This window comes from Carassius auratus, chromosome 46, assembly GCF_003368295.1.
Source record: "Carassius auratus strain Wakin chromosome 46, ASM336829v1, whole genome shotgun sequence".
Classification (NCBI taxonomy): domain Eukaryota; kingdom Metazoa; phylum Chordata; class Actinopteri; order Cypriniformes; family Cyprinidae; genus Carassius; species Carassius auratus.
Genome location: NC_039288.1, coordinates 7,935,112 through 7,953,299, shown reverse-complemented (window position 1 = coordinate 7,953,299; position 18,188 = coordinate 7,935,112). Strand labels below are relative to the sequence as shown.

General features: G+C 34.7%; 1 protein-coding gene across 2 annotated transcripts; it reads right to left on the bottom strand.

The window, feature by feature from the left end:
• Nucleotides 1-15,471: 15,471 nt before the first annotated feature.
• Nucleotides 15,472-18,117, bottom strand: LOC113063727 (tubulin polyglutamylase complex subunit 2-like). Of its 2 annotated transcripts, XM_026234054.1 has the most exons (7): nt 17,945-18,117; nt 17,615-17,694; nt 17,437-17,524; nt 17,118-17,249; nt 16,886-16,996; nt 16,607-16,770; nt 15,472-15,846 (listed from the first exon to the last, which is right to left on the bottom strand). In XM_026234054.1, exons 1-7 carry the CDS (start codon nt 18,018-18,020, stop codon nt 15,625-15,627), a joined length of 873 nt encoding a protein of 290 aa, XP_026089839.1. In that variant the 5' UTR covers nt 18,021-18,117; the 3' UTR covers nt 15,472-15,624. The 2 variants fall into 2 exon arrangements, with proteins under 2 accessions (XP_026089839.1, XP_026089840.1); XM_026234055.1 differs by lacking the exon at nt 17,945-18,117 and having other exon boundaries at nt 17,437-17,472; nt 17,564-17,650.
• Nucleotides 18,118-18,188: the final 71 nt, after the last annotated feature.

Sequence of the window (18,188 nt, the reverse complement as noted above, 5' to 3'; positions counted from 1 at the left end):
CAATAGTCTGTTCCTATAAGGGATTTCCCATACTATATGCACACCTCATATCAAAACCTTTTACTGCAGCATTTTTGACATATGGGTCCAAATGGTGATTTCGATGGCTATAAAGACACCATTTCTAATAAGTAGAAAAAAACAATGGTCAGTTCTTATAAAGCACATGCCATACTATATGCACACCTCATATCAAAGCATTTTACTGCAGCATGTTTGAGATATGGGTCCATATGGCAATTTAGAGTGCTATAAAGACCCCATTTCTAATAAGTAGAAAAAAATAATAGTCAGTTCTCATCAGTGACGTCCCATACTATGAGCACATCTCATATCAAACCATTTTACTGCAGCTTTTTCCAGAAATGGGAAATTATTACACTTTAACGGGCTTTGAAGATCCCATTTCTAATAAGTAGAAAAAAACAATGGTCAGATCTTATAAAGGACATTCCATACTATATGCACAAATCATATCAAACCATTTTACTGCAGCATTTTTGAGATATGGGTCCATGTGGCAATTTAGAGGGCTATAAAGACAACATTTCTAATAAGTAGAAAAAAACAATAGTCAGTTCTTATCAGGGACGTCCCATACTATATGCACCCTTCATATGAAACCATTTTACTGCAGCATTTTTAAGATATGAGACATTTTTACACTTTAAAGGGCTGTAAAGATCCCATTTCTAATAAGTAGAAAAAAAGAAAAGTCAGTTCTTATCAGGGACATCCCATACTATATGCACACCTCATATCAAACCATTTTACTGCAGAATTTTCGAGATATGGGACATTATTATATTTTAAAGGGCTATAAAGATCCCATTTCTAATAAGTAGATAAAAACAATGGTATGTTCCTATAAGGGATGTCCCATACTATATGCACACCTCATATCAAACCCTTTTACTGCAGCATTTTTGAGATATGGGTCCAAATGGTGATTTAGAGTGCTACAAAGACCCCATTTCTAATAAGTAGAAAAAAACAATGGTCAGTTCTTATAAAGGACATGCCATACTATATGCACACCTCATATCAAACCATTTTACTGCAGCATTTTCGAGATATGGGACATTATTACACTTTAAAGGGCTGTAAAGATCCCATTTCTAATAAGTAGAAAAAAACGAAAGTCAGTTCTTATCAGGGACATCCCATAATATATGCACACCTCATATCAAACCATTTTACTGCAGCATTTTCGAGATATGGGACATTATTACACTTTAAATGGCTGTAAAGATCCCATTTCTAATAAGTAGAAAAAACAACAGTCAGTTCTTATCTGGGATGTCCCATACTATATGCACACCTCATTTCAAACCATTTTACTGCAGCATTTTTCAGATATGGGACAATACAATGATTTAGAGGGCTATAAAGACACCATTTCTAATAAGTAGAAAAAAACAATAGTCAGTTCTTATCAGGGACGTCCCATACTATATGCACACCTCATATCAAACCATTTTACTGCAGCATTTTCAAGATACGGGACATTATTACACTTTAAATGGCTGTAAAGATCACATTTCTATAAGTAGAAAAAAACAAAAGTCAGTTCTTATCAGGGACATCCCATACTATATGCACACCTCATATCAAACCATTTTTACTGCAGCATTTTCGAGATATGGGACATTATTACACTTTAAATGGCTGTAAAGATCCCATTTCTAATAAGTAGAAAAAAGCAACAGTCAGTTCTTATCAGGGATGTCCCATACTATATGCACACCTCATATCAAACCATTTTACTGCAGCATTTTCGAGATATGGGAACATTATTACACTTTAAATGGCTGTAAAGATCCCATTTCTAATAAGTAGAAAAAAACAATGGTCAGTTCTTATAAAGGACATGCCATACTATATGCACAACTCATATCAAACCATTTTACTGCAGCATTTTCGAGATATGGGACATTATTACACTTTAAAGGGCTATAAAGATCCCATTTCTAATAAGTAGAAAAAAACAATGGTCAGTTCTTATAAAGGACATCCCATACTATATGCACACCTCATATCAAACCCTTTTACTGCAGCATTTTTGAGATATGGGACATTATTACACTTTAAAGGGCTATAAAGATCCCATTTCTAATAAGTAGAAAAAAACAAAAGTCAGTTCTTATCAGGGACCTCCCACACTATATGCACACCTCATATCAAGCCATTTTACTGCAGCATTTTCGAGATATGGGACATTATTACACTTTAAATGGCTGTAAAGATCCCATTTCAAATAAGTAGAAAAAAACAATGGTCAGTTCTTATAAAGGACATGCCATACTATATGCACACCTCATATCAAACCATTTTACTGCAGCATTTTTGAGATATGGGTCCAAATGGTGATTTGTAGGGCTATAAAGACATCATTTCTAATAAGTAGAAAAAAACAATGGTCAGTTCTTATAAAGGACATCCCATACTATATGCACACCTCATATCAAACCCTTTTACTGCAGCATTTTCAAGATATGGGACATTATTACACTTTAAAGGGCTATAAAGATCCCATTTCTAATAAGTAGAAAAAAACAATGGTCAGTTCTTATAAAGGACATGCCATACTATATGCACACCTCATATCAAACCATTTTACTGCAGCATTTTTGAGATATGGGTCCAAATGGTGATTTGTAGGGCTATAAAGACATCATTTCTAATAAGTAGAAAAAAACAATGGTCAGTTCTTATAAAGGACATCCCATACTATATGCACACCTCATATCAAACCCTTTTACTGCAGCATTTTTGAGATATGGGACATTATTACACTTTAAAGGGCTATAAAGATCCCATTTCTAATAAGTAGAAAAAAACAAAAGTCAGTTCTTATCAGGGACCTCCCACACTATATGCACACCTCATATCAAGCCATTTTACTGCAGCATTTTCGAGATATGGGACATTATTACACTTTAAATGGCTGTAAAGATCCCATTTCTAATAAGTAGAAAAAAGCAACAGTCAGTTCTTATCAGGGATGTCCCATACTATATGCACACCTCATATCAAACCATTTTACTGCAGCATTTTCAAGATATGGGACATTATTACACTTTAAATGGCTGTAAAGATCCCATTTCAAATAAGTAGAAAAAACAACAGTCAGTTCTTATCTGGGATGTCCCATACTATATGCACACCTCATATCAAACCATTTTACTGCAGCATTTTTCAGATCTGGGACAATACAATGATTTAGAGGGCTATAAAGACACCATTTCTAATAAGTAGAAAAAAACAATAGTCAGTTCTTATCAGGGATGTCCCATACTATATGCACACCTCATAACAAACCATTTTACTGCAGCATTTTCAAGATATGGGACATTATTACACTTTAAAGGGCTATAAAGATCCCATTTGTAATAAGTAGAAAAAAAGAATAGTCAATTCTTATCAGGGACCTCCCATACTATATGCACACCTCATATCAAACCATTTTACTGCAGCATTTTCGAGATATGGGTCCAAATGGTGATTTGGAGGGCTATAAAGACGTAATTTCTAATAAGTAGAAAAAAACAATGGTCAGTTCTTATCAGGGACGTCCCATACTATATGCACACCTCATATCAAACCATTTTACTGCAGGACTTTTGAGATATGGACATTATTACACTTTAACGGGCTTTAAAGATCCCATTTCTAATAAGTAGAAAAAAACAATGGTCAGTTCTTATCAGGGACATCCCATACTATATGCACACCTCATATCAAACCATTTTACTGCAGCATTTTTGAGATATGGGTCCAAATGGTGATTTGGAGGGCTATAAAGACATCATTTCTAATAAGTAGAAAAAAACAATGGTCAGTTCTTATAAAGGACATCCCATACTATATGCACACCTCATATCAAACCCTTTTACTGCAGCATTTTCGAGATATGGGACATTATTACACTTTAAATGGCTGTAAAGATCCCATTTCTAATAAGTAGAAAAAAACAAAAGTCAGTTCTTATCAGGGACATCCCATACTATATGCACACCTCATATCAAACCATTTTACTGCAGCATTTTTGAGATATGGGTCCAAATGGTGATTTGGAGGGCTATAAAGACATCATTTCTAATAAGTAGAAAAAAACAATGGTCAGTTCTTATAAAGGACATCCCATACTATATGCACCCCTCATATCAAACCCTTTTACTGCAGCATTTTTGAGATATGGGACATTATTACACTTTAAAGGGCTATAAAGACCCCATTTCTAATAAGTAGAAAAAAACAATGGTCAGTTCTTATAAAGGATATGCCATACTATATGCACACCTCATATCAAACCATTTTACTGCAGCATTTTTGAGATATGGGTCCAAATGGTGATTTGGAGGGCTATAAAGACGTAATTTCTAATAAGTAGAAAAAAACAATGGTCAGTTCTTATCAGGGACGTCCCATACTATATGCACACCTCATATCAAACCATTTTACTGCAGGACTTTTGAGATATGGGACATTATTACACTTTAACGGGCTTTAAAGATCCCATTTCTAATAAGTAGAAAAAACAATGGTCAGTTCTCATAAGGGACATCCCATACTATATGCACACATAATGGTTTGATATAAAACCCAGTCTACTGCAACATTAATGAGATATGGACCTATATTGTGCTTTAGGGGGCTATAAAGATAAAGGGTATATTCACTTCAGAGGCTCATAGAGAAATGTAATGTTTTCTAAAATCTATGAGTAAATCCATGGAAAACATTTTACTGTATGGTTTTTTTAAGAGCTAGCAAGTATTTCACATATAGAGTTATAAAACATTACATTTATCTATTCCAATAATAATAATAATAATAATAAACAATTGTCATAAGGGACATCACCAAATATGTGCAGCCATTATAAAAAACATTTCAGTTTACCAATCTGGAACTGCATGCATTCAGAGTCAGTTCTGAGACTTTGCATAACTTTGAGACATGTAGAAATGTCAGCTTATAAAAGTAGAGGAAAACGATGCCCATTTCATGCAAGGCACCTCCTACTTTATTAGCACAGCTAAAATAAAATCTGGGTACTTTGGCAGTTTGGACTTACATGTATTCTAATTCAACAAAATGCTATTTAACTACATAAGTAGGAACACTTAATATTTTTAAAAGGCACACAATAATACTACCTTTGTGCAGAGTTCAGTGTCAATCCTGCTCCAGCAAACCTTTCTGTAACTATGAATTGTTCCTGACTCTTAATTAGATTAGAGTTGGAACTGAACTTTAAGTGAGATTTCCAGAAACAAGACTGGGGATACGCTATGATCCATTCATCCATTGAATGCAAGCTACTCTAAACTTTCACAGAGCAAAGACTCCATATTTGGTGTTTAGAAAGTGTGTGAAGTATAGTGTGACAGACAAGTGTGTGTGACTTCATATTTGCTGAAAGAATAGGGAGTGCCTTGCATGCAAAGGCCATTATTTTTATCTACTGTATGTATTTAACCTGATGTTTATATAAACCTCAAAACTGGGGAAAAAAATATCCAGTCTATAATATATATATAAAGTAGCTCATATTCTATCAGCACAGATAGTCTGAAGTCTGATATATGATATATATATATATAATATTTTTAAATTTGGATGTATGCAACAAACTGCCAAAGTACACAGACTTCAGATTATCTGTGCTGATAGAATATGAGCTACTTTGTAAGAAAAGGCCATTATTTCTTTTAAGTATTTGTAAAAAACATTTCTATAGGTTGCAAAAAATTAGGAAATATTAAAATGTATTTGAGTGTTTTGTTCTATATGAATGCATGCTTCTACAAACTGCCACAGTACACAGACTTCACATTAGGTGTGCTTAAAATGTAGGAGGAACTTTAGAAGGAATGGCCTTTTTTTAAACTTATTTGAAATAGTTCTCAAACTGGAGTTTCTGAGGATTTTCTTGATTTTTAACCCCAAATTGCTATCGTAAAATATCTTTACACACCAAATACTTCAGTAAAATAGTTTTATATAAGGTGTGCTTGTGGGATGTCCCATGTACTAACTGATCATTGTATTCTTCTACTTATTAGAAATGGGGTCTTTCTAGGCCTCTGAAACAGAATACATTTCAGAAAAACAGAAAAACATCTTTGCAAAATGCTAGAAATGCAGTAAAACTTTTTTATATAAGGTGTGAATATAGTATGGCACCTCCAATATACAAACTAAATATTGTTTTTTTTTTCAACTTATTAGAAATGGGGGTTCCACTTTATATTGTGTCCCTAATACCTGTGTACTTAGTAATTAGATGTGTATGTAGTATGTAACCACAGTGTAAGTACACATTGGTACATAGTATCTATAGCTCTAATGTTTGTGTAACTACATATTTGTAATAACCCATTGAATGGTATGTGTAAGTACAAATGTGCAACAGGACATTGGTGATAAAATTTATTGGTAAGAAAGTACAAATGTGTAACAGGACTAATAGCAATATTCAATTTATTATGTAATTACCCCTATGTTACACTGCAGTGGCAAGTAAATTAGGCTTTACATATAAAATGTGGTTGGTGTCCACAATGTTGCACTTTAAATGAAGTCGACAGTTCCTGAGGAGTTACCATGTAAGTACACGGGTATTAAAGTGGTGCACCAACTCCTCCCACTTTACAGAACCCTAAACCCACCCATCTCCACCACCTGGATCAAATGGTTCAAATTACTCTTATACATATTGTTGTTACAAAATGTAGATTTACATGTCCTGTTATACATTTGTACTTGCACAAACCATTCTGAGGGTTGTTACAAAAATATTATAGCCATGGATACTATATACCAATGTATACTTACACTGTGTTATATATTACGTACACATGTAGTTACATTGTATATACACAGGTATTAAGAACACTTAAGATAATGTGGGAGCGACATGGGATATTTATAGCCCAAAGAATCACCATATAGTCCCATATCTGAAAATGCTGCTGTAAAATGGTTTGATATGAGGTGTGCATATAGTATGGGACATCCCTTAAAGGAGCTGACATTTGTTTTTTCAACTTATTAGAAATGTGGTCTTCTAAATTACCATATGGACCCATATCTCAAAAATGCTGCAGTAAAATGGTTTGATATGAGGTGTGCATATAGTATGGCATATCCTTTATAAGAACTGACCATTGTTTTTTTCTACTTATTAGAAATGGGGTCTTTATAGCCCTTTAAAGTGTAATAATGTCCCATATCTCAAAAATGCTGGAGTAAAAGGGTTTGATATAAGGTGTGCATATAGTATGGGATGTCCTTTATAAGAACTGACCATTGTTTTTTTCTACTTATTAGAAATTATGTCTTTATAGCCCTCCAAATCACCATTTGGACCCATATCTCAAAAATGCTGCAGTAAAATGGTTTGATATGAGGTGTGCATATAGTGTGGGAGGTCCCTGATAAGAACTGACTGTTGTTTTTTTCTACTTATTAGAAATGGGATCTTTATAGCCCTTTAAAGTGTAATAATGTCCCATATCTCGAAAATGCTGCAGTAAAATGGTTTGATATGAGGTGTGCATATAGTATGGCATGTCCTTTATAAGAACTGACCATTGTTTTTTTCTACTTATTAGAAATGGGGTCTTTGTAGCACTCTAAATCACCATTTGGACCCATATCTCAAAAATGCTGCAGTAAAATGGTTTGATATGAGGTGTGCATATAGTGTGGGAGGTCCCTGATAAGAACTGACTGTTGTTTTTTTCTACTTATTAGAAATGGGATCTTTATAGCCCTTTAAAGTGTAATAATGTCCCACATCTCAAAAATGCTGCAGTAAAATGGTTTGATATGAGGTGTGCATATAGTATGGCATGTCCTTTATAAGAACTGACCATTGTTTTTTTCTACTTATTAGAAATGGGGTCTTTGTAGCACTCTAAATCACCATTTGGACCCATATCTCAAAAATGCTGCAGTAAAATGGTTTGATATGAGGTGTGCATATAGTGTGGGAGGTCCCTGATAAGAACTGACTGTTGTTTTTTTCTACTTATTAGAAATGGGATCTTTATAGCCCTTTAAAGTGTAATAATGTCCCACATCTCAAAAATGCTGCAGTAAAAGGGTTTGATATGAGGTGTGCATATAGTATGGGATGTCCTTTATAAGAACTGACCATTGTTTTTTTTCTACTTATTAGAAATGATGCCTTTATAGCCCTCCAAATCACCATTTGGACCCATATCTCAAAAATGCTGCAGTAAAATGGTTTGATATGAGGTGTGCATATAGTATGGCATATCCTTTATAAGAACTGACCATTGTTTTTTTCTACTTATTAGAAATGGGATCTTTATAGCCCTTTAAAGTGTAATAATGTCCCATATCTCGAAAATGCTGCAGTAAAATGGTTTGATATGAGGTGTGCATATAGTATGGGATGTCCCTGATAAGAACTGACTATTGTTTTTTTCTACTTATTAGAAATGGTGTCTTTATCGCCCTTTAAAGTGTAATAATGTCCCATATCTCAAAAATGCTGCAGTAAAAGGGTTTGATATGAGGTGTGCATATAGTATGGGATGTCCTTTATAAGAACTGACCATTGTTTTTTTCTACTTATTAGAAATTATGTCTTTATAGCCCTCCAAATCACCATTTGGACCCATATCTCAAAAATGCTGCAGTAAAATGGTTTGATATGAGGTGTGCAAATAGTATGGGACGTCCCTTATAGGAACAGACCATTGTTTTTTTCTACTTATTAGAAATGGGATCTTTACAGCCATTTAAAGTGTAATAATGTCCCATATCTCGAAAATGCTGCAGTAAAATGGTTTGATATGAGGTGTGCATATAGTATGGGATGTCCCTGATAAGAACTGACTTTTGTTTTTTTCTACTTATTAGAAATGGGATCTTTACAGCCCTTTAAAGTGTAAAAATGTTTCGTATCTTAAAAATGCTGCAGTAAAATGGTTTCATATGAAGGGTGCATATAGTATGGGACGTCCCTGATAAGAACTGACTATTGTTTTTTTCTACTTATTAGAAATGTTGTCTTTATAGCCCTCTAAATTGCCACATGGACCCATATCTCAAAAATGCTGCAGTAAAATGGTTTGATATGATTTGTGCATATAGTATGGAATGTCCTTTATAAGATCTGACCATTGTTTTTTTTCTACTTATTAGAAATGGGATCTTCACAGCCCGTTAAAGTGTAATAATTTCCCATTTCTGGAAAAAGCTGCAGTAAAATGGTTTGATATGAGATGTGCTCATAGTATGGGACGTCACTGATGAGAACTGACTATTATTTTTTTCTACTTATTAGAAATGGGGTCTTTATAGCACTCTAAATTGCCATATGGACCCATATCTCAAACATGCTGCAGTAAAATGCTTTGTTATGAGGTGTGCATATAGTATGGCATGTGCTTTATAAGAACTGACCATTGTTTTTTTCTACTTATTATAAATGGTGTCTTTATAGCCATCGAAATCACCATTTGGACCCATATGTCAAAAATGCTGCAGTAAAAGGTTTTGATATGAGGTGTGCATATAGTATGGGAAATCCCTTATAGGAACAGACTATTGTTTTTTTCTACTTATTAGAAATGGTGTCTTTATAGCCCTTTAAATCATTGTATTGTCCCATATATTAAAAATGCTGCAGTAAAATGGTTTCATATGAAGTGTGCATATAGTATGGGATGTCCCTGATAAGAACTGACTATTGTTTTTTTCTACTTATTAGAAATGGTGTCTTTATCGCCCTTTAAAGTGTAATAATGTCCCATATCTCAAAAATGCTGCAGTAAAAGGGTTTGATATGAGGTGTGCATATAGTATGGGATGTCCTTTATAAGAACTGACCATTGTTTTTTTCTACTTATTAGAAATGATGTCTTTATAGCCCTACAAATCACCATTTGGACCCATATCTCAAAAATGCTGCAGTAAAATGGTTTGATATGAGGTGTGCATATAGTATGGCATGTCCTTTATAAGAACTGACCATTGTTTTTTTCTACTTATTAGAAATGGGATCTTTATAGCCTTTTAAAGTGTAATAATGTCCCATATCTTGAAAATGCTGCAGTAAAATGGTTTGATATGAGGTGTGCATATAGTATGGCATGTCCTTTATAAGAACTGACCATTGTTTTTTTCTACTTATTAGAAATTATGTCTTTATAGCCCTCCAAATCACCATTTGGACCCATATCTCAAAAATGCTGCAGTAAAATTGTTTGATATGAGGTGTGCATATAGTATGGCATATCCTTTATAAGAACTGACCATTGTTTTTTTCTACTTATTAGAAATGGGGTCTTTATAGCCCTTTAAAGTGTAATAATGTCCCATATCTCAAAAATGCTGCAGTAAAAGGGTTTGATATGAGGTGTGCATATAGTATGGGATGTCCTTTATAAGAACTGACCATTGTTTTTTTCTACTTATTAGAAATTATGTCTTTATAGCCCTCCAAATCACCATTTGGACCCATATCTCAAAAATGCTGCAGTAAAATGGTTTGATATGATGTGTGCATATAATATGGGACGTCCCTGATAAGAACTGACTATTCTATTTTTCTACTTATTACAAATGGGATCTTTATAGCCCTTTAAAGTGTAATAATGTCCCATATCTTGAAAATGCTGCAGTAAAATGGTTTGATATGAGGTGTGCAAATAGTATGGGACGTCCCTTATAGGAACAGACCATTGTTTTCTTCTACTTATTAGAAATGGGATCTTTACAGCCATTTAAAGTGTAATAATGTCCCATATCTCGAAAATGCTGCAGTAAAATGTTTTGATATGAGGTGTGCATATAGTATGGCATGTCCTTTATAAGAAATGACCATTGTTTTTTTCTACTTATTAGAAATGGGATCTTTACAGCCCTTTAAAATGTAATAATGTCTCGAATCTTAAAAATGCTGCAGTAAAATGGTTTGATATGAGGTGTGCAAATAGTATGGGACGTCCCTTATAGGAACAGACCATTGTTTTCTTCTACTTATTAGAAATGGGATCTTTACAGCCATTTAAAGTGTAATAATGTCCCATATCTCGAAAATGCTGCAGTAAAATGGTTTGATATGATGTGTGCATATACTATGGGACGTCCCTGATAAGAACTGACTATTCTATTTTTCTACTTATTACAAATGGGATCTTTATAGCCCTTTAAAGTGTAATAATGTCCCATATCTTGAAAATGGTGCAGTAAAATGGTTTGATATCAGGTGTGCATATAGTATGGTATGTCCCTGATAAGAACTGATATTTGTTTTTTTCTACTTATTAGAAATGGGATCTTTATAGCCCTTTAAATTCTAATAATGTCCCATATCTCGTAAATGCTGCAGTAAAAGGGTTTGATATGAGGTGTGCATATAGTATGGGATGTCCTTTATAAGAACTGACCATTGTTTTTTTCTACTTATTAGAAATGGGGTCTTTGTAGCACTCTAAATCACCATTTGGACCCATATCTCAAAAATGCTGCAGTAAAAGGGTTTGATATGAGGTGTGCATATAGTTTGGGACATCCCTTATAGGAACATACCATTGTTTTTATCTACTTATTAGAAATGGGATCTTTATAGCCCTTTAAAATATAATAATGTCCCATATCTCGAAAATTCTGCAGTAAAATGGTTTGATATGAGGTGTGCATATAGTATGGGATGTCCCTGATAAGAACTGACTTTTGTTTTTTTCTACTTATTAGAAATGGGATCTTTACAGCCCTTTAAAGTGTAAAAATGTCTCGTATCTTAAAAATGCTGCAGTAAAATGGTTTCATATGAAGGGTGCATATAGTATGGGACGTCCCTGATAAGAACTGACTATTGTTTTTTTCTACTTATTAGAAATGTTGTCTTTATAGCCCTCTAAATTGCCACATGGACCCATATCTCAAAAATGCTGCAGTAAAATGGTTTGATATGATTTGTGCATATAGTATGGAATGTCCTTTATAAGATCTGACCATTGTTTTTTTCTACTTATTAGAAATGGGATCTTCACAGCCCGTTAAAGTGTAATAATTTCCCATTTCTGGAAAAAGCTGCAGTAAAATGGTTTGATATGAGATGTGCTCATAGTATGGGACGTCACTGATGAGAACTGACTATTATTTTTTTCTACTTATTAGAAATGGGGTCTTTATAGCACTCTAAATTGCCATATGGACCCATATCTCAAACATGCTGCAGTAAAATGCTTTGATATGAGGTGTGCATATAGTATGGCATGTGCTTTATAAGAACTGACCATTGTTTTTTTCTACTTATTATAAATGGTGTCTTTATAGCCATCGAAATCACCATTTGGACCCATATGTCAAAAATGCTGCAGTAAAAGGTTTTGATATGAGGTGTGCATATAGTATGGGAAATCCCTTATAGGAACAGACTATTGTTTTTTTCTACTTATTAGAAATGGTGTCTTTATAGCCCTTTAAATCATTGTATTGTCCCATATATTAAAAATGCTGCAGTAAAATGGTTTCATATGAAGTGTGCATATAGTATGGGATGTCCCTGATAAGAACTGACTATTGTTTTTTTCTACTTATTAGAAATGGTGTCTTTATCGCCCTCTAAATCATTGTATTGTCCCATATCTCAAAAATGCTGCAGTAAAATGGTTTCATATGAAGGGTGCAAATAGTATGTGATGTCCCTGATAAGAACTGACCTTTGTTTTTTTCTACTTATTAGAAATGTTGACTTCATAGCCCTCTAAATCGCGATATGGACGCATATCTCAAAAATGCTGCAGTAAAATGGTTTGATATGAGGTTTGCATATAGTTTGGGATGTCCCTTATATGAACTGACCTTTGTTTTTTTTCTACTTATTAGAAATAGGGTTGTGATGAGTGGGGCGGGGCCGCGAGCCATGAGAACGGAATGAGGCCAGTGGAGTGACTGGAAATGAGCGACGCCTGCTCCACTCACCGGTCTCGCGTCCCGCGGTGGAGATGGAAGGATACAAAAGAGGGGGCGACGACAGTGAACAACGAGAGAGGGCCAGGCCAGGCCATGATTTTAGTTTGTACTTGGTTTTTGTTTGTAAGCGACAGTCGTCCGTGAAGGGCTGTCGCAGTGTTTTGTGTTTATTTTGTTATTAAAAGCCTTATTTGATTGATGGCCGGTTTCCGCCTCCTTCTTCCTGTGGATAAAAAGTTTTGTACTCCGCTATAGGGGTCTTTATAGCCCTCTTAATCGCCATATGGACCCATATCTCAAAAATGCTTTAGCAAAATGATTTTTTGTGTATATAGTATGGGACGTCCCTGATAAGAACTGACCATTGTATTTTTCTATTTATTAGAAATATGATCTTTATAACCCTTTAAAGTGTAATAATGTCCCATATCTCAAAAATGCTGTTGTACAATGGTTTGATATTAAGTTTGCATATAGTATGCGAAGTCCCTTATAAGAACTGACCATTGTTTTTTTTCTACTTGTTAGAAATGGGATCTTTAAAGACTTGTAAAGTGTAATATTATCCTATATCTCTAAAAGTCTCCAGTAAAATGGTTTCATGTGAGGTATGGATATAGAATGGGATGTCTTCTTTAAGAACTGACCTTTAATTGCTTCTTTCTCATCATAAAAAAGTGTCTTCTAAATCAATGAATGTCCCATATCTCGTTTTCTACTAATAATTGTAATGCTTTGAAAGGCTGAAAATTATAGTAATACAGAGCAGTCAAGGAAAACAATAAGTTACACGAATATTAGAGCAGATGGGCGAAAAAGGTCGTCATAGATCAAATCTGAACGTATAGATGAAAAGCGCTCTGAAAGCGCGTTCCCTCTCTGTTGTTCCTGCTATTGCCGTAATTATAGTAATACACGCGCATATAAATTTCACTCGCGGCTGGCTTGACGGTGTTTTTCTGAAGTGCGGCTGGCTTGACCGCAGTGCGGGTTCCACGATGCTTTCCGCTGCGCGCGTACAATTATGGCCAGAATCGCCGCTGAAACCATCCATATCGGATGGGAATATATGTCACTCCACTGCCAGTTCATTATCAAGTCTGCGTGGCTCTGTGAAAATCCTCGGTTTACTTAAAAGAGACAATGTGCCGAGCTTAATCCGAGTGACTCTGGAACGACTGCGCCCTCTGTAATTGCACAACTCAAGACTCTTTTCAAGTCACAAGTGCAGTCTTTCTACATAGCTACAGTTTGTCAGGAAAATCAGGAGGTCAAGTTGCCTAAGGTGATTTGTTGAATCTCAGAATTCCTTAGCTGCTGTGTTCAGCATTCTTCTGAACACCCAGAATAGCAATTCCTAGGAACCCCCGAAGTGAGAAGTAACTGTAAGTGTTTTTTCCCCTCATGCTATGGAAGTCTATAGGAGTACTATGGAATTTTATGTTCAACAGAAGAAAGAAACTCATAGTAGCGAAACATGTAAGATGACAGAATTGTAATTTTTGGGTGAGCTATTAAGGACAGTGTATTGTGACATTATTGACTTAATAACTTCATGTTCTGTTTTCACATGCCTTATATACTATTATCTTTGTTGAGGAAATTACTTAACAGATTCCTTTCACTGTTTGTAGTTCTCAAGTCATATCAATTAACAAATAATGTAATCTTAAAAATACAGAGGAATTATCCTCCACAGTATAGCTCTATGATGCATGACAATTACATTTCTCAGAAAAATGTAAATAAATAAAATTAATAATAACATTAATTTTAATAATAATATTTAGAAAAAGTCTAAATATTAATAAAAAGTAAGAGTAGTTCACCCAAAAATCATAATTTGCTAAAAAGAGTCAATTTACTCTAATGCCATCTAAGATGTAGATGTGTTTGATTCTTCATTGGAAGGAACACTTGCTCACCAATCGATCCTCTGCAGTGAATGGGTGCCCTCAGAATATATATATATGTATATGTATATATAATTTTTTTTTACTTTATATTTTTAGTATGCTTGAACTTGTTGCATGATTTCCTATCACTATAATGAACAAATACATTTACTGATAATATAAAAATAATATAAATGAACTAAAAATAGTAAACATTATAATCTATTGTTTTTACATCACTATGTAATAAAAAGAAAAATATAATAAATAAATATAACAATATAATTGATTATTTTTGTTTATATTATTACTTATTTAAATCTAATTTAAATCTTAATGTTAATTATAGTAACATAATTGTAAAAATATATAATTAAAGTGTTGTCTCAATTTATATTCCAGGCAGGCAGTGGCTGGTGGTGGGTACCTTTGGTGGTACGTGTTCCTCTGGAAAAGTGCATGAATGGCAGTACTGTTTACAGTCCTAATATGGATGCTAGCCGAAATGCCTATGGGGTGCATTTCTCAAGCCAGCTTTCTCAGTTTAGTGTGTACTACTACCTTTTGAGTTATAGAGGAATAAGCTACTGATGAATCTCAGGACTCAGGATTGTCCATCTTTGATCTTTATTAAATGTGTACATACACAGACTCATGGCATGATTGGATGAAATTAAGCTGCTTAAGTGAGGGTAAATACCCAGCATGAGTAAAGTACAGTCACCATGCCTGTATGAGAACATTCCATGGGCATTCGTTGGGTTTATCGTTTAGTCCCACTGTGTCTCCCTGAGACCCCCTGTGCTTTGGCTGTGCTCCCGCCGCTCACTGGGGCCTGTGCTGCCTGCTTCTTCTTGGGAGTGGGTGGCTTGGCCTTGCCACGGAATGCCTCGGCTGGGTCCAGTTTGTTCAAAAAAGGTTCACAGGCTGCATCAGGATGGGAGTCGTCATGGAACGTCAGAGGTTGGTAAAGGGCGGCCCATTGCTGTATCCAGAAATCAAAGGAGAATTTAAAATTGGTTTGTACACACCATTGGGGTCACTAAGATTTTGTTGCAATTAAACTTTTTTCAGCAAAGACACATTAAAATGGATAAAAACTGATAGCAAAGACATTTGCATGGTTGCAAAAGATTTGTATTTCAAATAAATGTTATTTTCAATGTTTCCACAATGCTATTACACAAATTATTAAACAGCACAACTGTGATAATCCTAATACATTTCAGAATATTACAATAATTTCTGAAAGATCACATGACACTGAAGCCTGGAGTAATGTCTGCTGAAAATTTAGCTGGACTTCACAGGAATAAATTACATTTCTAAATATATTTAAAAAAAGAAAACACTTATTTTAAGTGGTGTAAAAAATTTATTGTATTACAAAATGGTAATATATTACAAAAAGGCCTTCAAATGTGTTTTTCAACAGACCAAAGAAGCCAATGAATGATTGTTACTTTGTAATTTTTTTTACATATATATTAAATAAAATAAACATAATAAAATATGTCAAAAGTATTTTAACAGAAAAAATACAGTCACTTGTTCTATTTATAATAAAAAAAAAGTACCTATTTATATTATGTGATAATATAAATGTTTTAAATAGAAATATAATAAAAAATATATAAATGCTTTTAAAACATTTTGTAGACTTGAGCAAAAATAAAACAAAATCTAATAATAATAAAAATAATTCAAATATTCTGATTAGATAGATCTGAATAGATAATACTGACCTTAGCTTGTGGGCTGGGGCCATATGGGGTGAAATTATACTGCCACTCCGGCAGCCCCAGATGAGTGATCATAAGCCGGTAGTAGGCAGTGAAGGAGGGAGTGAGATAATGCCAGAAAAGTGATCGGTCCAAGAACCACACCTCACACTGCTGGGCCACAACACCTGCACAAAACGGGCCAGCAGATACAGGGCCAGATGATAGATTAAAATGATATGGAACCTTTTTGTATGCTATCCATTTATAACTTTCTGGATTAAGTGTGGGATGCATAATCACCTGAAGTGCAATTCTTGTAAACAAGACATACTTTGCCATTACCATTGCAGGGGTCCAGCTCAAAGATGCGACTACGAAAATCAAAATGAGGTTTTTCAGGGCCATCAGATTCTAAAAACAGAAAAGGCAGAAAAAAAGGATATATAATTCAGGCTGATTTTACTGAACCAAAATGCATGCAATTAAATTATGGTATACCCAGAAAATGCCTAAAGACGTAAGAAAATCTCACCCTCTAAGTCATCATCAAAGTCCAGATCATCTAAAGTAGGTGCATTGGGGAGCGAATATACATTAGACTGAATCAGGGGGCGTAACAGAGCAACATTGTTGATCATCATGCAACCCACTGGAACCACTTCATCTGTAAGGCACAGAGCATATATATTCACCCCCAAAAATTTGTTTTTAACAAATAAAGCTTAACCACAACATTGAATCAACACTGATCAGATTTGAAAAAGAAGCATAATGGGTACATTGAAAGCATTGTTCCAGTTGATCCAAACTATAATGGGTTTAAGAGATCGTGCATGTTTCAGGGTGCTCACTTTCCAGCTTGGTGTTCCAGGCAAGCATAAAGCCATCTGTTGTAAGATAGAAATCTCTTAGATCTTCTGGCAAAGCACAGTTGTTTTTCTGGAAAACACAGGAAAAGCATACCTGATGTAAACATACCCACATTAAAGCTTTGAGAACATTCTCTGTTCAACTGAAATTCCTCCATACTTGCTCCCAAGACAGAAGGCATCGCTTTTCTGCAGGAGGTTTCTCTACAAACCGTACATCTAGCACACCTGGGAGGTTCTCTGTCAAACACATGAATGCAATGCACATATATTTATAAGCACTTCATCAACCATTAAATAAGAAATGTATCTCTACCCTACTTGAGCATTGATAATTGACCTGGTTGGCAGAAAACCTAATGAATAAAAACAAACATATTAATCCATCCTAAGCTGATTTTTCTTTTTTTTATCTTAGATTCTCTCCCAGTCTGGCCAAGCTGGCCATCAGCTGGCCTTTCATTCTGACAACCAAAAACGCAAAACTCACCCAAAACCCGAGTAATACCGAGGGTGAGTCTTTCTACAAAACCCTTGTATGTGTTGTCATCTTTCACCTCCTCCATTTCAAAATAACACAAAAAGCACCTATATACTTCAATGTCATTGATTCGCTTGCTGCATAAACACGTCGATTGATGCTGAGGTTACCAAGCACGCAGAACCAAAACACCGTGGATCTTCGCTCCTATTGGCTAAGAAAATTACAGACGAATGACTTGACCAATAGTATC